The sequence below is a fragment of the Larimichthys crocea genome, chromosome VIII (genome assembly GCF_000972845.2).
Source record: "Larimichthys crocea isolate SSNF chromosome VIII, L_crocea_2.0, whole genome shotgun sequence".
Taxonomy (NCBI): Eukaryota; Metazoa; Chordata; class Actinopteri; family Sciaenidae; genus Larimichthys; species Larimichthys crocea.
This window is the reverse complement of record NC_040018.1, coordinates 25,038,031-25,060,288: the sequence shown is the minus strand read 5'-3', so window position 1 is coordinate 25,060,288 and position 22,258 is coordinate 25,038,031. Positions and strand designations below refer to the sequence as shown.

The 22,258-nt window shown below is 40.6% G+C and overlaps 1 protein-coding gene across 1 annotated transcript in view; it reads left to right on the top strand.

The window, feature by feature from the left end:
* The window catches only part of itfg1 (integrin alpha FG-GAP repeat containing 1), a 128,487-nt gene extending 106,763 nt beyond the window's left edge, over window positions 1–21,724 (top strand). The window contains exons 15-18 of the mRNA XM_010731938.3: window positions 8,299–8,423; window positions 12,771–12,853; window positions 13,597–13,714; window positions 20,609–21,724. Of these exons, the coding sequence (XP_010730240.3) occupies window positions 8,299–8,423; window positions 12,771–12,853; window positions 13,597–13,714; window positions 20,609–20,668 (386 nt within the window). The 3' untranslated portion in view covers window positions 20,669–21,724. The remainder of the gene's footprint in view (window positions 1–8,298; window positions 8,424–12,770; window positions 12,854–13,596; window positions 13,715–20,608) is intronic.
* Window positions 21,725–22,258: the final 534 nt, after the last annotated feature.

Sequence of the window (22,258 nt, the reverse complement as noted above, 5' to 3'; positions counted from 1 at the left end):
GAATGTATTTAAAAATCTCTCATCATAGGCTTAACTTCATGAACCACCTTTTCACCACATCGTGAAGTTTGACAGTCTTGAGTGTACCTGTGGTTAAGGAAGAAAATATTTTCAAATACACCCACCCACACTGGCTGTTTTTTGTTTTTTTTGTTGTTGTTGTTTTTTACACACACTTTTTTACTGTCAAGTTTCTACTCTCTCAGTCTTGCTGTACCCAGGTGTCATTCCAAATGACACTGTATTGCACTGAGAACTCACTTGGTTTTGTTGGTTAGTACTGTTGGCTCCCAACGTTTCTTAATATTATTACATATTTTAGATATTTAAAAATGTTTCTTCTGTTCTAAGCAAATATACAAAGAGGTCTTGCTCTCATTAACTCTTAAGTACAAAGCTAATAAAACACACAGTTACAGTATGTTCTTTTAAATAATTTCTTAAAACATTCAATTTTGTTTTTATCTTGGCTGACTTTTTTTTCATTTAATAATAATAATAATAATAATACGTTTTATTTAATAGTGCTTTTCAAGGCACTCAAAGACACTTTACATAAGAAGACCATCAAGTCATCAAAACAATATGAGATAGTTCACTAAAAACACAATAGACTGAGCTAAACATTAAAGGCAATTTTAAAAAGGTGTGTTTTTGTGATTTAATTGTCTTCTGTCGCTTCGTATTTTCAGTTGTTGCTTGTCTTTTGTCTTTGAAACAGATATTAATATGACACTTCATTGACGATATAAAGCTTAGTTATTAAAGTGAAGCTGCTATTTATATTTAGTTTTTAGTAAGGACAAACTAGGGCGATGACAGCTGTCTTTAGGTCTGTTCTCTCACATACTGTGTCATTTCGGCGCAGGTGTCAACATGCTTCAATGTTGGATGATGAAGGACAGAACCAGTAAAGCCCTCCAGGTCTTTCTGTGTATCACCACACACACATACGCTCTCACATACACGTATACGTACGTTTTTCTCACAAATCAACGTCCAGATCTTGACATCAGTGTATGGGCACTGAAGGGGGCTCTCCTGGCTTGGCAGGCTGTGTGTGATGTATGTGTGTGTGTATACGTACGTGCGCACTTCTGTCCCTCATGGCTCCACCCTCCATCTCTGCAATTTGCTCCTTTTATCGCCATCAGGGGAGCAAATGGTTTCTATAGCGACAGGCACTAGGAATTTCTTTGAAAACATTTTTTTTCTTTTGGTTTTAAAGCCCTGAAGAGAAAGAAAGAAAGAGACACACACTCTCTGCACACACACACCTCAAGCTAATTATGACCATATTCTCTTTCTTGATGTAGTGATGGCATCATGTTAGCATTAGCATATTTATAATTGTCCTGTGAAAGGATTTTCAGATAGTATGCTGTAATTTGTAACATTTTTTTTTTTTTTTTTTTTAACTTATGTTTTATGTTTAATTTTCTCATTGATATTTGTTCTGTTGACATTTTATAGTGTCAAAATCCATCTTTCCGTCTGTGCCCAAACACAGACTTGACTCAGTTTCAGACTGATGCTAGACGTCACATTGTCACTCCGCATGTCTGCCCAGAGGTCTAGACAGGACTTTTTTTTTTTTTTCACCAGGATATGTGTCATAAGACCTCGGCACATTGTTGTAGCTCCCTCAGAGGCATACATGTCCTCTCCCTGTCTGTCTTTCTCTTTCTAATGTTTCTCACTTTATTTTTAGTTTTTTTTGTTTGTTTGTTTTTTGCCTTCTCATGCCCAAAGTTCTTATGCTCACATGGATGTAAAGTTTGTTTCAGTATCAATGGAAGTTCCAAGCTGCGTAAACAGACATCTGTGTCTCCAGACTAGAATATGCTGACAATAACACCTGCATGAGTAAAAACATTCTCTTTGACTAAATTCTGGGTGTATAGTATTTGTGGCGTTATCTTGGGGTTTAAAGTCTATCCACCAGGATTAAATCAATAAATATTACAGCATAAGACATCAGACTTTCTTCCCTCCTGACCTCACCATTGACCTTTGACTTCATCAGAGATCGTAGTTGTTGTTTTTTTTTTACGCTGAATAAAGCCTCAGCTTGACACTGGGTGCTTGGACACGAGGAAAAAATATACAAAACAGTGGTTCATTTCTTCAGAATATCATTAACATCATTAAGAGAAGGAAACGGAGAGAAGTTCAAAAAGAAATGTGTGGCTCCACTCTGTCTGCTTGCCTGAATGCCTCCCATTAACACCTCCAAACTCTTTTCATGTCAGAGTATCAAAAGGCAAAAAAAAGTGCTTAGCCACTAAGAAGCAACAATCATAGACACCACTTATTATCTACACACATTGTAACAATGTCTGTAGATACATTTAACAATGTAAACACTGTAAATATTCCTCTCAAATCTTTAATGTATCAATAAACTGTTATTATATGAACTTTAATCATTGCATGCTCATGAGTAAAACATCAGTAAATTGCTTTTGGGCTCCTACAGGCGTTCTACTGAGAGAAAAATAAGGAATGATAATGTCGGGACAATCAAAATTAATTTTACCAAGCATGGAGGAAACACAACAAACTGCTTTAAGTAATAAGTCCCATGTTGTAGCATTCAAGGGTATTTGCAGTGTTCATAATTGTGTGTTAGTGAAAAATATGAAACATTTTCAGGGCTTGTCTTTGTACGGGCCTGTGGAATGTGACTGAAAACATAATAAAGTTATGTAAAAAATCATCATAGTGATGTTCAGACAAGACATGGTCTTGATCGACAAAGTGCCTTTTCAAAGATGAACAAAACTGAAACCTCTCTGCAAAGTATGCAGAGCACTTCAAAGAATATTCTCCAACAATGACTTTTGCCTCTCTTTCAATACAAACCTTTAGTTTATTGTGATATCAGAATGTATTCTTCAGATGTGTGTTCCTCAAAGAGACATTTGTTACGTATGTGCGTCTAAAGAAAATGAAATTCTGCAAACACCAGTTGCAAACTACATGCTGCGTTATGTTTTCAGTGTTAAGGCTTTGGCCACTTTACACATCCTTAATATGGATTAGTGTCTGATCAACCTAAAGATATCTTGTCTTTCTGTTATTATTGATTTGTTTTGTTTTACATATATGGTCCAAATGTATCCGCAGGTCTTCCTAAAAATAGGAAGTCTTACATTTAGTTTAAATCGACTATTTATTTACCACGCTTTTCTGGTCTACTGACCACTCAAGGTGCTTTTTCTTTGTGTGCGTGTGTGTGTGTGTGTGTGTGTGTGTGTGTGTGTGTGTGTGTGTGTGTGTGTGTGTTTCCTTGTTCATATTATTGGCTGCACTTTTGATCACTAACTTACAATATGATACATATGGTGTCCTCAAAATTGTGGGTGGCCATGTTTAGAACTTGCACGCAGATGTTCTCTCTCTCTCACACACACACACACACACACACACACACACACACCATGGTTGGCTGCTTGTGCTACTTGAATCCGCTTTGTCTTCTTAGAGATGGATCGTAGGCTGTCAGTCATGTGTACAGGGTGGATTTCCTTGCCAAGACCTCCACTGGCTCTGCCATTGGGAGATAGGGCAAAAACACACTAACACACACAAAACACATTCACTCCGATGCACCGCTCTGCATAATACCCTTTGCCAGCATCCCCATGTCGTGAAATGGCTTTGCTCCAGCCATGGCCACATTTCCTAGCCAGTCTGCACACACACACACACACACACACATGCATATACACAGCACTCAGCAGACGCACACTAAGCCAGGCTCCCTGCCTGCAGTGTAACCCTGCTTGATCCTCTATCAGACACACACACACACACACTCAGACCCCCCTCCATCCTGCTGAGTGGCTGAGTGCAAGCCATACACCTGACAGGGAGCAGCAGTCTGTCAAAAACATCAAACCAAGACTGGCTTAAAGGTCCAGTCCCCTCAAAAATCCTGTTCTGCCCAGGCTGAAGCACGGGGTTTCAGTCTGAGGCCAAGAGTGGCAGTAGAGTGATTTTTAAAAGGGCTTCCCTTGCTGGATCTATCACAAAAACACCTCAGCTTTTTCTTCTGTGGGACAGTCAGTGTTCTGTTAGTCTGTCTGGCATATGATTGGTGGGTATCACCAACAAGAATTTGCTCTACCATAAAGGCCGCTAAGCCCTGTTGCATAATGCAAACAGGAGTAGGTGAGGAGGATTTGGGGTTATTTGTAGGTGACAGGTGGTGTTGCGCAGTTGCTCGGTATAAACAGCAAAAGTAAAGCTGCCAGTTGTGTCAGTAGGTTTAGTTGGTATGATCCAATAGCTGCATAGCTCTCACACCTACACCCCACTTTAAACAACTTTAACCTGACACAAAAAGCAGGACTGCCAAAAAGGCTTGACTTCTGGTTGGTTGATTTAATGCAGTGCCTTACAACGGGATACGTTTATTTTTTGCTGCCCTCATTTCAGTGGACATCAGCCAGTTTATCGCTGCATCATGTTCCTTCTTGTCTTACATATCTTTCATTTGTTTGGGGGGGTTACTGTCCATATTAATGTCCATTTGTTTTGTCTACTTCCAGTGACTATTGCATGCTCAGCTGTCCCGGAGAGGATCTCAATGATTAATGATGATGACGGTTTATATAGGCTTGCTTTATGTAAAGTTTTACTTCAAGTTGGACTTAAATACAGCACCATAAACCGTTTTGACCTCCACAGTTTTCTCCTGGGTTCGAGTTATGTAGAGATATGACAGCTCCCTGTGCGTTTTTGTCCCACAGTAATAAAATTATTCTGTCAGGCTATCCACAGCGATGGCCAGGATATAAGTTTTGTCATCTCCTGCAGATTCACAGCAGTAGGGTGTGTGTGTGTGTGTGTGTGTGTGTGTGTGTGTGTGTGTGTGTGTTTTATACAGTATATTAAAATACACACACTTCTTGTACATCTTGTTTTATTTATCAGGTGACAAGTCACCTTGGAGACTTGAGAATCTACAGCTACATTAACAATTATGTGAGACTGTATTTAGGCACAACAGGGCTTTGAACTACAAATGCTAACATGTTCATAATTAGCAGGTATGATGTTCAACATTTTAGTGTAGCATGTTAGCGTTAAACATTTAAGAATTACCGCAAGACGCAACCTGGCGCAGACTGAAATGCTATTTTTGTTACTTGACTTTTTGTGTGTTCTCTCAATAACTAAAAACTATGGCATGCTGGTGTCACCAATGTGTGTACCAAATTTGACAATCCATCCAACAGTTGTTGAGATATTTCACTAAAACCCAAAAGTAAACTCATGTTAGCAGGACAGAAAAAGTCAATTTTGTGGCAAACCATGCATTAGTTGTTGAGATTTTTCAGTCTCGACCAAAGTGGTGTACCATCTGACCGCCATCCCCAGAGCCAGAAGTCGCTAAAAAAGTTAATCGTTAATCTGATTTCATATCTTCAACTTCTTTCTGTTTCAGTGAGTTAACAGACTTATAATTAAAGTCATCATGAATAAAATCCCAAACAGCAGAACACAGCTTTCTACTTTACTGATGTGGTACATTTCTCCTACTTACACACATGCACCTCTCAGTAAATGTCAGACACACCAGGATTCATCTTCAATGCCTCTTAGAAGCCAGGGCTTTGTACTACTCTGAACAAGTCAATGTCCATGAAACTGTGCTCAGTTCTCCTGGAAACAGCCAATATTTCTGTCTCTCTCCCCCTCTATTTCGGTATCTGCGCTGTGCGATTAAGGCAATTATACTGCTTCTTCACAACACCACAACCCAGCACGAAAAAGCTAGGAATTTAGAATACATAGAGCGTTGGCAAGTGAGGGAAATTTAGAGTGATAAAAAGAGACGACTGATGAAAAGCTTTCTTTGGTAAAAGTCGATGGGGTCCATTCAGCTTTCAGACCGACTGGAGCCAAAGCATGTGCATTACAGCATGAACTTAGTACATGCACTAGACACCACTGGTTTTACTGAACTTAATTACCCCCTTCACTCACTTGCTGATTATTTTTTTACCCCTATATGTGATGTTCCCAAGGTGAAATGCCAGCTCAATTTGTGCAATATGAAAGCACTTCAAAGAAGAGAAATATTGAGCTGCAGTGAGCTGGACTGACCTGGTCCAGGTTCAGCTGAGGTGGCCAAAAATGAACTGGACTGGATTTCTTTTTTTTTCCTTCTTTTTTTTTTCACTTAACTGAGGTGAGGCGTAGATTTAAAAAATAAAGGGAGAAGCAAAGCTGTTGTGCTCCTCTCGGGCCTGCAATACGCAGTCCATCCACATTAGTTCTGATCACTGGCTGCCTTGAGGCTTTCTTTCTCTTCTTGCATCCCTCTCACTCTCTACTTCCCTCTCTTTGTTTACCACGTAGGGGTTGATTTATGTCGGCTGCACTTGGCAGAGTTGGGTGGTGTGGGCGAGATACAGCAGCTGAAGGGGAGGGGGTGAGCGGCACGGAGGAGAAGAAGGGGATGTGAAATGAGTAAGGCCAAATCGGAGTGATGTATCGCGGGAGAGCAGAGAGAGAGAGAGACGAGCAGAGTGGAGGAAACAAGAGACTAAAGGTTGGATGAGAATAGTAAGTAAGAAGGGAGGGATTTGAAGCTGGAGGAGGAGGATAAAGGAGGTTGTGTGAGGAGAGAGGGAGAGGTGTTGAGCTGGCCTCAGGTGTCTCACTCTGATTTGTATCTTTTATAATGTATCTTCATGTCAGAACACAAGGTCTCAAGCTGCAGTCCCTCTGGCTCGATCGCTCCTATTGCGTCTTCCCTCTCATTATGTTTACGTCTCACCACTGACGGTCATGGTCAGGATAGGTCAGTTAAGAGATGATTACATTTTGTAAAACTTTAATGATTCCTTTGGGAGAGTCAGGCTATAGCAGCTACACTATCATAAGATCACTAAAGCAAATAGGGGTTATGTTTATATACGTAGCTGACAGTTCAGTCATTTGTTTTGAGCAGAAAGTCATAAATGGAATGTGCCTTTTTCACAGAACAGGGCAGAAGAGAAAAGAGATGAACTAAATGCATTATAAAGAATACAAGAATAAATGTAACTTATATTCATTCGTAGATAAGTGATACAAAAAAATCTCCATATGCAAATGTGCAAGCCCCAAATATGAGAGATTGAATAGGGCCAGCTACGAGTAGGGCTGAAGGTTAAAGTTATACGTATTTAATGCCCATTATGTCGTACCTGAGAGAGGCATGAATTGCAGATAATTCATTTGTTTTGTGTCCTTGTGCAGCATCATGAATGATTCACAAGAGGCTATGATATGGCAGTTTCTTCCACAGCAAAAAAAAAAGAAGAAAAAAAAAGTTTTGGCACCACCCAGCCATCTGTAGAAGAAAATGCTAACCTCATAAAAGCGTTGTGTGCCAAAAAGTAACAGAAAAAACAAATGTGTTCCCTTAGAGCCCCAGAACAAGACTAATAGTGGTCAGCCATGCTAGTTGTTTCTGTGAGGCTGTACTTAGACACAGTGGTGCTTTCAGCTGAATGCTAACACTTTTGACTTCACCTCACAGTGACAATGCTAACATGCTGATGTATAACAGGCGAGATGTTTTCTGTGTTCACCATTTTAAATCTGCGTGTCAGATATGTCATTGTTGGCGTTATTAGTATTTGGTCATAATACATAGCAAATTGTGCCAGATGATGGAGTTAAATGAAAGGTTTGGAGATCATTGAAGTTATTACAATTCATCATGAGTGGAACATTCATTAGTGGACCGGGTTTGACATGACAGTCCAAGATGTATCACGAAAACCTAGGAACCATAGATGATGAACCTTAGATGTCTTTGCCGATCCAATTTGTAGGTGTGAGGATATTTCATTGGAAAGGTGAAAATTTGACTTGTTAGCATGTCACCAAACTCACAAGGATTCATCCTTTGGGCATTTCAGTCAAAGATTTCATGGCAACCCATTTAGCAGTTTTTACCGAAAACCAACAACCTTGTAGTAGCACTACAAGAAAATAAAAGGACTCACCAAAGTCAGAAGGATTCATCCTCTGTAGACCTTTATAATTACATGCTAATCCATCCAGTAGTAATAGGACCCAAATGTGTCTTGGAAAACAAAACGCACAGAGCCGCAAGAAAAAAAGCTTATTAGTTATCCTGGTGGGGTTATCTGCAAAAAAAAAACCCCCAAAAAAACACCTCCTTTTTGAAAATTTTAAAATTGGCCTCTCTCTCTCTCTCTCTCTCTCTCCCTCTCTCTCTCTCTCTCTCTCTCTCTCTCTTTCCCTCCCTCTCTCTCTCTCTCCCTGCAGCCGGTCAGTTGAGCCAGTCAGCTCACTTCTCCCTCCAGCTGCCCTACACTGTGCTGGGCCTCGGACGCAGTGCCAACTTCCTGGACCACCTTTTCGTTGGCATCCCCCGACAGTCTGGAGAGACGGTGAGGAAATCTGGGTGCAAATTGCATCAAAACATTAGTATCTTAGAGCATGTATAATACAACTGACAGGTCTCATTAAATCATTTCTAATAACCTGTCCTGAATGAACCCCTCCAAGACAAATATCAAATGATGGACAAATTCACGGTAAGTGGGATTCAAGCACTTTAAAAGTTATAATCGGAGAGCAAAACAGTTTTTCCTATTATGTTTTTCCTCTCACAGCTCAGGCTTCATTTCATAATGGACTAGATGTATCGCGTCTCTCTCACGACTTGTTCACAAGAGGGATTTTCTTCCATGTATTTTCTTAGCAAATTAGAAATGCTGAACAGAGACAGCAGTGTCTGGCTAATCCTGCAGAGATATTTAATGATTGTTTAAAGTTGTTTTTGTCTTACTCAAGCAGCACTTGATGGAACAAAACATGTGAGAACTGGCATTCCTACCAATTGTCAGATGATCTTCTTCAAAATGTTTGCAGGAGTATTTGAGAAACCTGTAGCTCTTTTCTATTTAGTCGTTTGTGGAATGATCAGTGTGTATTAGCTTAACACAAAAATAATTAAGACCTACACAATCCCAATCAGCTCTTCGTTCTCTCCAATTTAGCATCAGCATGTATGGATCCTGTTAAATCCCTAAAACTAAAGTAGTATTGTCTTTTTGTTTTACTTTTTTGTTGTTGTTTTATTTGAATTCTTACTCTAAGACTTCCCTTTCTAAACAAAATCCTGCTCAAGTATTTTATGTTTTGATAGCAGTTACTTTGAAGAAGCATATTTTTTGATTGATTAGCAAGAAGAAGTTTTCTTTCCCTGTCTAGTGATTAAAGGGTGAGATTATACATCCCACTTATTAAATACAGTATGTGATGGCTGATGACATTGCCTATGGGATTGATGAAGGTCTCCCCACGTTTACTTTGAGCTTCAAACACATATTTGTTCAACAACCCTGAGAGTAGAGGATGTATGAATGACTATGCAGCCAATGTGTGCCTCCTGTCATACTACAAGCCAGCGTGACATTAATATCGTAAATAATTGATTTGGTTTATGTTTTTAATCTGTTCGTCAGCCACATTTCTACACCACACTACTACAAATGTCAGCGCTCTTCAGTTCAGCTCTATTTCCACATTTATCTCTTTCTCTATTTTCTCTCTCACGTTGCACGTGTCACACTGAATATTAGGCACGACAGGGCCCCTTTTTTCTTTTCTTTTTTTTCCCCCTCCCGTGTGGTACAGAGATCTTCGTCATGAAGCTGATTAGAATTGTAGATTGGTCGGCCCACAACTCAGAAGCTGTAGTGCACCAAAAACACTCATCTCAAACACGCTGCTTTGTTGTCCCCTCTCGGCACACTCCGTTTTCCTATGCAAAGAAATGTGATCTTTCCCTCCCCCCCTTCATTTTTCCTTCTCCTCGCCCATTCCTTCTACAAAGTGAATTAATGAATGCCGTACGATGCAGCCCATTATGCAGAGTAGATTCTTTTCTCTTTTTTCTTTTTTTACCCAGAGGTATTAGGGAGTGGAGTAACTCCATCAAATCTACCTGTAATGAGGAGGAGAAGTATTGGAAAGCTCTTGAGAATAGAGAAATCCTGACCGTTACACCACCCTGCTCAGTCTGCAGGTTTGGACCTTTCTGTTTGTCTCCTCTCTTTGTCTATCCATCTCTCATTTTTATTTCATCTCCCTCACCATCTTTATAATCTGTCCTGTTTCCGTTCTCTCACTGGCTCCCCTGCTGCGCCTTTTACACTTTACTCCTCCACAATGAGAGTGTCTGCCTGCTGTTTCACAGAAGGAGAGGTTTTGTAAAATCTACTTGGATATCTTCCATCTTCTGTCCAATCATTCCTCTCTTTTATTCACCCCCCTCCCTGTCTTTTCCTTTTGAGTCTCTCTCCTCCTGTTCACTTATCTTCCACCCAGGGGATTCCCTTTGCTGCTCAAAGTGGTTTGCTTCACTAATCAGTCCCCTACTTGTCACTCTCGCTCTCTCTCTGTCTCCCTCACCCTCCATCTCTGTATCTGTCTCTCTCGCACTCACATAGTGTGCCAGTTTCCCTGGCTTTGAACCAGAGTGTCTCTCTTTCTCTCTGAAGACTCGGGAACACTTTTCCCTTCCAAACAGCCAGATCGGATCTGCTCCCAGGCACCAGTAGTGGAGGCTGACTCGTCTCCAGCTATGCTCCCCCTGCCGCATTGATAGCAGTGCTTTCCAAGAGCTAAGCGACAGTGGCTGGTGGCAAGAGTGTGCTCGTTATGTAAAAAGCAATGCCGTTGTTGCGTGCTTATTCGAAATAGCTGCGAGATGTGGATCCTCTCAGTTGATGAAGAAACGGAGAGCCACAACTAAAAGAGAGGTGGCACTCCCTGATTCTGCCAGAACTGGAAATGTTAATTCACCATAGCTACAAGCATGATTACAGCTTCTAAATCATTAATATGATGTCTATGAACTCTTTAACTGTAATGAGCCTGAGCTCAACTTTGGATGGCTGAGCTAAATGAAGACAAATGTGGACGCAGAAAAAGGTGACTAACAGAAACTGATGATGATGATGCTGGACTTTTCCTGAAATCAAAGCACAGCAGAGGTTGGATCCAGTCTGTGTCAGTCTTGTATGAGATATCAGCACTGAGGAGTGAGCCTTAAGGCAGCAACTACTCAAAATGAATCTTGACATGTTTAAACTCTCTGATAGTTTAACCCAGGTGCCCACCCGCCTGTATTAAAGATGTGGTCTAACAGCCACACCTTTCCTGGCTCTAGTGGCTCTACCTATCCACAGCGTTATACAATACAATTAAAACATAATTTAAATAATGTCATAAATGAAAAATATATAGAAGAAAGTCAAGCTAAAGAAAGTCCTTGAGTCATGCTGGTGTTAAAGAGTCTGACAGCTGTTGGAAGGAAGGACCTGTGATAGTGCTCATTCTTACATGGTGGGAGTGGCAGTGTTGAGTGTTTTCCTGAATCTCTCCATGGCACCACAGTGTCAAGAAGTTTTTAACGGATTCCTGGATGCCCTGAAGAAACACGATACATAATTTAACCCATGTAATGTCTGAATGCATGCAAACAATATAACAAAATTAAATTACATTTACATATTTTCATCACCACAGCTGTCAATCTGATCATCCATTTGTATTTAAAGGCCATGCAGGCTTACATATGTAGATGTTTTCAATCACTCTTAATCAGGCGGGTGGAGCTGTGTTTAGAATCACACAATGTGACCAAACCTCAGGAAGTAATCTTGTGAATGGTAGACTGCTTTTATACAGCGCTTATCCAGTGCTAATTGCCTCGTCCTGACGGCTATGCAGTCTAATGAGACAACATGCGTGAAGACTCCTGTGTGGGTCAACCATGGCTGTGTAGGGTCTGTAAAGTGAAAGTGTGGAAGATAACGATATGTAAATAGAAACTTCCCCAGTATGAGCCACTTCTCTGCTGTCAGTGCTACTTTTATTAGTTCAAGGCAATAATACAGTATAATATTAACATGACAGATTAATCTGAGAAGACAGGTGAAAGACCTTAGGTAATTAAGTTAATTTAGTATAAATGAGTTAATCTAACAGGAGGTGGCACACATATGCATGGGTTTGTGTTACAGAAGCTCTTGTTCTTCTATCTAGACTTTAACATTCATCTTCACTCTGCCATACTTGATATGGTCTAGCCACTGAATCTTTGGTCTTCTTGTAACCTTGCTCTATTCTCAGATCTCATGAAATAATACAATCAACTGGATGTAATGTTTCTCAGTAAATCCAGTTAGTCTTTTCAGGACAGAAGATCCTAAGTCACCTTTCATAGCGTGCTAACGGGTTCCCGTTTTCTGCCATGATTTCTGTCCGACCTCAGTGCAGCTCCAATGAGTTAAGTTACAGGATGAGAAAAGATGATGTATATTTTATCATGACAGAGACTGAGATTAGAACTCGTCCTGCAGATGGCTGAACTCGCTCGCACACGCAGCCACAGAAATACTGAATCCCACATGCAAATACACACACCCTTATGCACGCAGACACACACACATGCTAGGAAATCTGTGTTGCTCCCCGCAGTCGAGGGTAATTTATTTCAAGTAGCAGGTTGTCTGTGTCTTAAATGCACAGCTTAAAATAACCACACCACGGTAGCTAAAGAAAACCATTGGGACTCCATTATTCTGCCCCAGAGGACTTAACATACATATTCTGAGTGTGTGTCTGGGTGTGTCTACGGAAATCTACATGTGATTGCATATATTGTTATGGTAATATATTATGTATGTGCATAGCCCGTTCATTTGTTTTCTGCATCTTTCCAGGCGATAAGGAAGCAGGAGTGGACGGCCATCATTCCCAACTCTCAGCTGATCGTCATCCCTTACCCACACAATGACCCCCACAGGTACATGAATACAGTACTCATAGATATTACACACTATAAATGCAATGTAATTGCCCGCTTTACTTCACAGCACTGTCATTTAATGGGAGATCCATTTTGACGCTTGTGCTACAGACACTATTTGACACCTTTAACAGCCACATCTGAACGACATAATCAAGTTAATGTTATCTCAACTCAATACAGATCCAGACACATCACATAAACACACACACGCACACACGCACGCTGTCCTCTCAACTCACAGCATGTGTTCTTATGTTATCATGACGTTGTTCACATGTAGCTCAAACCCCAAGAGGAGCTCCAGATGGCTATTCAACACACACACTCACACACACACACACACACACACACACGCCCTCCTTCACATAGCCACACAACTACTCGCCAGGCTTGCCAGACATAATGCCATAGACACACACTGTGAGTATAGTGAAATCTAACCAAAAAAAATTCATTCAGTCTGAACAGATTGTGAGATGATCATTTTAATATATCAAAGTGGTTAGATTGCTGGAAATGTACGAAAGTTCTTGGAGAGGAGAAACAGAGCGGCTTTCCATTCTGTTCAGCTGTGACCGGAAAGTAAGAGATATGTTCATTTATTTATTTTAACTTAATTAGGACATGGTCTCTGCTAATGTGTACCATTTGGTGATTACACTGTGATAAAACATAAAAACGGCGCATGGCAAGTCTAATTTTTTTTCCACACCCACACTCTCTCCCTCTCTCTTCAGGTGGAGCGCTAAGTTGTACCTGACTCCTAGCAACAGTGTGTTGTTGACGGCCATCGCGCTGATCGGAGTGTGCGTCTTCATCCTCGTTATTATTGGCATCCTCCACTGGCAAGAGAAGGTCAGGACACACACACACGCAATGGTGTAGTTAACGCTGGCCTCTTCCTAGTGATTTACTGCTTTAGAGTGTGACTGTGTGTGGGTAAGAGAGAGAGCAGATTGGTCACAACTAGCAGCAGATGGGTCTCACTGTCCCCGTCCTGTAGTCCTCTAGCCTCCCACTGAGACACACACACACACTCTCTCTCTCTCTTTCTCTGTCTATCTATCTCTCTCTCCCCGGGCCACAACCTGGAAGGACGTTCATCTGTAATTGCCTACTTCTGTCCTTTCAGCATGGCGGATCTGCTGTTTCTTACTGCCATAAATATGCTCTCCAGGGAGTCAATGCATGTTTTCACATGTGTTTCAACTCCTTCTGGTCCGGTTTGTTTGTCCAGCCACACAGACACACATTACGGTCATAGCAAAATGTACCCTGACACAACATAGCCAAGGACACACAGAGACAAACACTACTTAACAATAAATTTCATACATTTATTTATTTTTCTTCTTTGTTTTTTTTCCATCTACACACTGTGGTTGTGCTGTCTGCCGGGCTGAGCCATGCAGTAAGTTTCTGGCATCTTCTCCAAGCCATCTGCCACGCAAGAGTGTGCGCTTAATGTGTGCCTGTGCCTATGTGTGTGTCTACAGGCAGGATGGCATGTGTGCATGGTTACACACACAGAAGCACTCTAATTGCCCTCTTTTTGGGGGATATGTGGGTGTGAGCATCAGCTCCATCTGAACCGATGCTGCATTGGGAAAAAAAAAAACACAAAAAAAAAACATGGCTGGTGCCTGAACCGAGCATCTGCAGGCTCAGGTGGATGCGAGGAGATGTGGGTAAGGTTATGTGGAGCCATGTGAGGGTGGAAAAACAAAAGAACAAGAGGGAAAAAAGAGCAAAATGCACATGTAGGAAAACAGTGCAGTGGCTGGCAGTATGCTTCACATGGAATCAAATCTGGCATGTTCGCACAGGCAGAATGATTTGAAGCCACAATGTTTTTGGCTTTGATCAGTGTAATGTCCTCAGACTGACCAGTCAAAGTTATTAATTTCTGTCTGTTTCACTGCTCCTGCCACTCTGGCTGCATAGGTGAAATTCATCAGTGTTCCTCGATATAGATAAACAGGAGCCTTCTGGACAATATTATGATGCTGTAGGCATATCTCAAGGCCAGTTGTAACAATCTCAGCTTCATTTTATACAATACCCAGGAGCCCCTGTTACCATTGCTGCTATGGGACAGAAGTCAGTATCCAGAGAAAAAAAAAAAAACTTGCTTCAGTTGCTGAATATACATTTAACACAGACTCAGGATCGATTTTTACTGCTGAATTATCAGGTTTCTACGAAACATAACCTCTAGCTTCTGTTCGTGTTAGCAGTGCACACAACAGAAGGTAAAGCTCAGTGATGGTGTTTCACACAGAAATGCTCCTTGGAGTTCATTGTTGACTTCTCTTTTTACCTATCGAGCGTTTTCTAACAGTTCTTCATGTTGTCTTCTGATAATTTAACGAGGAGAGTTTCATGCCCCTCCATCACACGGAAGATTTCCCACCTGCAAGTCACCTCTCATTGCCTGTGCAGATAAATAACTTAATTACAGAACCTTGAGCTCCCAAAAATATTCCTACCACTGTGCAACTCTATACACATCACTTGAAATGTACCTAAACAGTCTGAAGTGGTCAAAACTCCAGCCCAAGACTTTAGTTTTAAACAACCAATAATACACACACACACACACACACACACACACACACACACACACATATATACATAGCCTTCATATGGATATTTACACAAGGATGGGTTTGATATCAACACATAAATAAACTGGCAAAGTGGCATCTACATGGATATAGGTCACATCATATTTGTTTCATGAACAGGAGAAGTGTGCATGGGGAGGTAAACAAGCTGTTATAGGAGAAGTCTGTACCCAAGATGAGTCTGTGTATAAGTGTGTCATACAGTGGCACTTTAGTGCAACAGTATATATAATTGTTGAAAGTGTCTAAAAGATATAAAAGGTAAGACAAAAAGAGAATCATGCCAGAAGTGAGATACACTGAAATAAAGAAGAACTTTTTTTGAAACACAGTTTTATGAACTTAAATCCTCTTCCACTCTTCCTGGGAAGGAGAAAAAGTGCTTTCTGAGCTGGGCTAAATCACTTTAATAGAATCTGATGAGTTTGAATGATTACATAATTCCTCTTGTGTTCTGTCATCTGCTCTTTCACAGAATCTGATGGTTTTTTTATATACTGGCACTACACCTAAAAAAAAAAAATCTGATAATGAATAAAGAACTTAAATCAAAAGCCATTTCTGTTTTACCTGGTTGAACTGTGTTGGTCTAAAACTGTGCTGCCGGACCTCCACTGTCACTATACTGCAGCACTGTGTTCAGTATGACTTCCAGTCGACTGAATCTGCAATACTCCGCTGGCCTTCATAATTGAAAGACACACATCTGGGCTGACAGGCTAATGTGGTGTAACCTCCTGCTTCATTAGGGGAATCAAGACTGAGGGTTAATCCTATATACCAGTTTCTAAACATCCTCCCTTATATCTCATCTTCTCTTGCCGCTTTTATAGCGGGGCATCCAGTAAGGTCAGGGCGAGCCCGCTGATTGACATTTGGCATTTCTGTGTGTTTGAGCTGCCGCCTCTGGTATTTGCTCTTCTAATAACAAAGTCAGGTAGAGGGCAGAAGCTTAGGGACAAAGACGTGCTGTCCTGCCTAACAAGCTAACAGGGCTTTTACACGCGTCCTGTGAACTTCTGTGCAATGCAATATTAGCTGGGTTAATGGATATATGTCCATTTGAATATAGGTTGGACAGTGTATTTAAGAGATAAATGGGACGAAAGGCAAGACATAATCTCCCACCTAAGATGCATCTTCATCTTCATGGAGGACATGCAAACCGGACTTAATTAGCTGACATTAAAGCCCATGGAGACTACATCATTCCACACTGTAGCTTTCCACCAGGTTTCAGACAAAGATGCACTACTTTGTCATTAAAACCTTTAGATGGATACAAATCAATGCTCTGCTGCTTAATGATGATTCAGGCCTCAGGATGACAATTTGGTGGTATCCCCTAGATAGTCAATTAGACGAGGCTTCAACAGCCCCACAGCCCAGTGGGTCGGTATCCAAACCACAAGTACATCACATCAATCCATCTGCTCCTTAAAAATATGTTACCCTAAAATATATTTAAAATGGACAACATCAATCAATATCAGGCGCTACTATCTTGGAAGATGGATGAAGGCTTTATTACAAATCAGAACTGACAGGATAAAAAATGCACTAAATGTCCTGCTGCCTATCTTTTGGGTGCAGCAAATTAGTCAACATCAGTGAAGGATTGGCTGTCCTTTAAAAAGGGTCAGTCTTTTCAGAAAGACTCTGTAATGTACTGAGATTGGGTTCAGTCCTTTCCATACAGAAACATGAGCTGCTGCAACATTTAGACAAAGTGTTGAGGGAATGACAAAAGAGATCGTTCCATTCAGATTCTTTGAAATTGATGGCTATTTTCTCCCCATCCTCAGTTCATCGCTGATCTCACATAACAGATCTAAATGCATTATTGACTACACTGTCACCAGTACAGTTGATACGGGATCTTTTTTTTTCTTTTGTGCTCAACTACTGTCAATTGGCGAAAAGCATGATGACATCCCTCACTCCTTTAATCCCAGGCCCCATCAACCCTTATTACAATATACTGCCTCCTGAAATGATGTCTGCTCTTTTGTGAGCCATTACAAACCAAAATAATTAAAAGATATTGTGAAAGACCCTGAAAGCTTGAAAGTGAATATACTAATATTATACCCAAGTACCCATTACTATTGTGAGGGACAGCACTTACACAGCTACTCTGCAGATTAAGACTTACAAAATATGCATCAGCTAAAATATGAAGCATTCTTTTACATGAAACTACAAAGTAGGTCAAATTAGCTCCACCTGGCCCGGCTAATGTGTTAAAGGATTGGTACGCACTGTTTCAAGCCTCAACAATCTTCACGTGCCCATTTGAAGAAAGAGTTGTCCGTCGTTTTCAAATGAGTCTCTTGTTCATATTGACCATGAAAACACCCCCTCTGTCACGATAAGGACACAATAGGAGGGCAAAACACGGCGTCTGTAGAAAATGCAAAGTTCAGCCAAAGCTAATATGAGACTTCAGCAGTCTGAGTTAATCATCCTGCCACTGCAGCTCAGCAAGGAGACATTGTCCGAGGGAACAAGAGAATTTAATGCTAAAAACACTGTAATTGTCGAGATCTTTATCTTATCTTTTTTTTTTATTAGCTTCAGGTGAATTTTAGGATGCATTTTTACGCAGAACGAGGTCTGTGGCTTTTGTTCTTCATCACTAATATTGATAGAAAAACAACATTATTCATCAGACCAGGCTTTTCCCATTGCTCCATGGTGGAATACTGATGCTAAAGTGCCCTTTGTTGGTAGTTTTGGTAGTGGATGGGGGTCACTGATTGGTCTGGGGCAGCACAGCCCCATACACTGACACCTTTCTATCTGAACCAGCATTCACTTTTTCAGCAATTTGAGCTACAGTAGCTTGTGTGTTGGATTGGACAACATGGCCCAGCCTTTGCTCTCCACATGCATCAATGAGCCTAAGCCACCCATGACCCTGTCGCCAGTTCATTGCTTTCCCTTCCTTGGACCACTGTTGATAGATACTGACCACTGCACAGCAGGAACGCCCCCACAAGAGCTGCAGTTTTCGTCTAGCCACCACAATTTGGCTCTTGTCAAAGTTGCTCAAATGCCTATATTTGCCATTTTTTTTCCTGCTTCTAACACATCAAACTCCTCATCTTCCTCATCTGAGGACACAGTGTTGCAGTCTGATATATCCCACCCACTGACAGGTGCCATGATAACGAGATAACAGTGTGTCTAAGACTACTACTAAAGCTGCCATCTAATGCTCGCTCAGATTTATACGTGTACAACTGTGCACCAGCACTATGTGCTTTGATAACATTTTGCACATCTGTCAGCCTGTTCGCAGCTTAGCTCGTACGCCGCCTTTATAAACCCTTGCCCTGGAAAGGTCTTTTCATGTTTACATAAGGTGTGTGTGAGTGGAGTGCATGTTTGTACGGTGTTTATTATTTCCCACGTTTTCCCATGTCTCTTGCAATTTCTCCTGAGAATGTAGACAAAGGATTTGCCAGCATGATAGATAATTGAAGTGACTTTATTTTCTACCTGTGGCTGTGTAATTGAATATTAAAAGGTTAACTTCCCAATCAGAAGTCTAATTATACACTTGCTACATCTGTTCTCTTGTGGTTGCTCAAATTTGATAATTAGACCACAAAGTTCACCATATTGTACTTTTCCCTCATTTTCCCTAAAGACCTTTATTTTGTTTTTTAACCAGTTAATTAGTATTTGTTACTGTTACGAATACAAACATGACTACATTCACCACTGCTCTACCAGCGGGTCCATTTAAGGGCCCATTTAATTAAGATACATGGTTTAATCAGTGAATATATGACAGTGGGCCTGGCTGAGCACAACTGGCTTTAACACGTGGTCCTGACTGATGGAAGAAACGCTGTCAGCCTAAAGGGATCACTCAATGGCACACTGCAGCTTGTATCTCCACATTCTGGCTGTTTTCACAGCTTGAGGTTCAAGAGTAACACAGTGTACTCACACACACACACACACACACACACACACACACACACAGATGTTAATTTTGGCATTTGCTTTTAGGCTTTTCTTCAGCATGTATATTAGTTTTAATCACAATTTAGTCATTTGATTATTATTCATTTTAGTTAACAAAAGGTCATTTTATCATGAAGTTTTAAAATTTTAATTTGTGTCTTTTAAGCATCCAGCTGTTCGATCTGTGTCCATTTACCATTTGCATAATTTGCAGGGGGTCTAGGTCCTGCCCCACAAAAAAATCTGCATTTCTGTACCACCTTACCTTGGATTAAGCAACCTGCAGTGTGTTTACTCTCCACTCCATTCGAAATAATAAAACCAACAGGGTTAAAGCAAAATATTATTAGCCATGTTACATTTAAAAGAGATGACAGGATTTTGTAATTTTGTAATACATATTTTAAATTAAATGCATCAGTCTAGTACGCATTGAGAGCAACATTAAGATCTATGAAGAACTTTGTGCTCTTGTAAACATTAAAATCATTAATGCATCGGTTGTATTTGTATGAAGGGTGATGACACAGTAACAAAGCCAGTTACAAATGGTCAAAATTGGCTGAGTGTACCTGTGTTGAACTATAAATATACTGGATATAGAAGGCACATTGTCAAATCTGTGTTCAGTGTTGTAGTTTAAATTTAAGCTTTTAGCCAAAAATAGACTTATGTTGATCAGACCATAGAACTGTGACCTCAGTACATTGTTTGGTTACATACTTTATCTACATTAATAATGATACAGTTGTGTTTGGACTAGTGGATAACTGCAGTGGATAGGGTAACATTAGTAAATATAGCTTAGCTCAAATGATGTTGTGTGTCCACAAAGTGCTTTAGTGTCTCAGATGCAGCCATAAGCGCATGTGGGAGCATGTGGAAGGACTGACAAACTGTGACAGCCAAAACATGCTGTGGCAAACGATCAGTGACCCCCTGCAAGCAACAGGACTGATGATGAAGTTCATTTTCAAAAAGACAGAAACTGCTGTAGCAAAACAGTAACACAGTGGTATTATACAATCCACTCATTAATGTCCCATGTATTCATAACTGCAGAACATGTTGAAGGATTATGTTACAAACTCTGACATCGAACACAAAAAACTTGACTGTACATTTTTTCTGTGTGTGTGTTCAGAAAGCAGACGACCGAGAGAAGAGGCAGGAAGCTCACCGTTTCCATTTCGATGCCATGTGATGGAAGAGGACTGCATCGTGGGAGAACATCCTCCGCCCACCCCTCACACTCCTTACTCTTTCACACACACATTTTCATTCAAGGGCCAATAAATGGATTCTCATTTGCCCCAAAATGTTCCTTTTTGATATTCTTCAGTCCTCCAGTCAAATGTGAAATATTTATGTTCCATTTCATTAATTCATTCCAGTGTTAGAAGTACAGGGGCTGCAACAAGGCCACTGAGGCACAGAAAGAAATGAAGTTTAAAGCAGGGATTTCTTTGGACTGGCTGTAGACAGCAGCATGATCATCAGTGGTTTTATAGATTTCTGTTGAGACGTCCCAAAAATGACTCCAATAGTGTAAGTTGTTTGTTTATTCACTGGAAGGGAAGCACCTTTGGCAAGTGTTAAAATGTTACTTGTGATCCACGTTACTATGTTTTTTTTGCATTTGATTGAGATACTGCAAAGACGATTCAGATGTTATTACCTGTAAAATCAAACTGAATTGTATTGTGTGATTATCAATTTCAGCCTTGCAACTGCAGCAGCAACTGGTGCAAAAGTGAACAAAAAAACTGACACATGCTACATAATGATTCTGTGGAACATTTTCTTTTTCTGCTACCAACCTCACCAAAAATGATGAATGGCCTTCAGGTCTGCCGAGTGCAAATTCATCTTTTCTCAGTTGATTGTTTCACAGTGTATCATGGCAGTGCCAAAAAACAGAGTTTGTACTTTGCGTCCTGCAAATTTCTAATGCTACTGCTTCAAGGCTTTGTCTTTGTCCTGCTGAATGACGCATGGTTTACTCCAGTTTGTTTCGAGATATTTTCATTTACGTTCGTCTTTTTGAAGCTAATTGGGCGAAGTGCCCTGGTTCGTTCGGGTATTTATTTTACATGATGAAAATGAGCTCATGCCTTTCCAAGTGGTTTGCACTTTTAAACTAACGATTAACTGAAGGGGTTTGTAATTTATTTTGTTTTGATTTACCAATGAATGTTCATGCTACTAAATGTGTTTACATAATGAGGTTGCGAATAAACGTTTCTCATGCTTAAATCAATTTGGAGTTTGCTTTCTTTGTGTATTATTAGACTTCATGTATTTTTAAAGTTGCCCTCCTTAAAGCTGCTTGTTAAGGTCCTAAATCCATAATTCACCACTTATAGGTTTTCTTTCACTGAAATGTCTTTCTAAAAACACATTCTGTTGGAATGTGAAGCCCGGGAAGCTAGAGGGAAATTTACACTCAAAATAATCATCTGTATATGCTCTCATTATCTAAATTTGTACTGAGTGAAGCAGCAGTGAAATTAAACTACCTTTAATTTTCCAGTGGACCCCTGGGTACCCCTCTGGGCCAGCTCCCCACTTCAGGGAGCCAACTTGCTAAATAATGCATGTAGAGAGTAAACCTTCCCTTGTGTGGCAAATGAGAGTAAGGTGGGGGGGCATACAGTATTGATAGTCAAACGCTGTGTGTGTTGTGTGTGTTTGCTGGGAGGGAGACAGAGAGAGAGAGAGAGGTACACAGACTTGAAGCAATGAGGATGTGGTGCTCGCTACAAGCTTTGTTAAGCTGTACAGAGAGCCATAA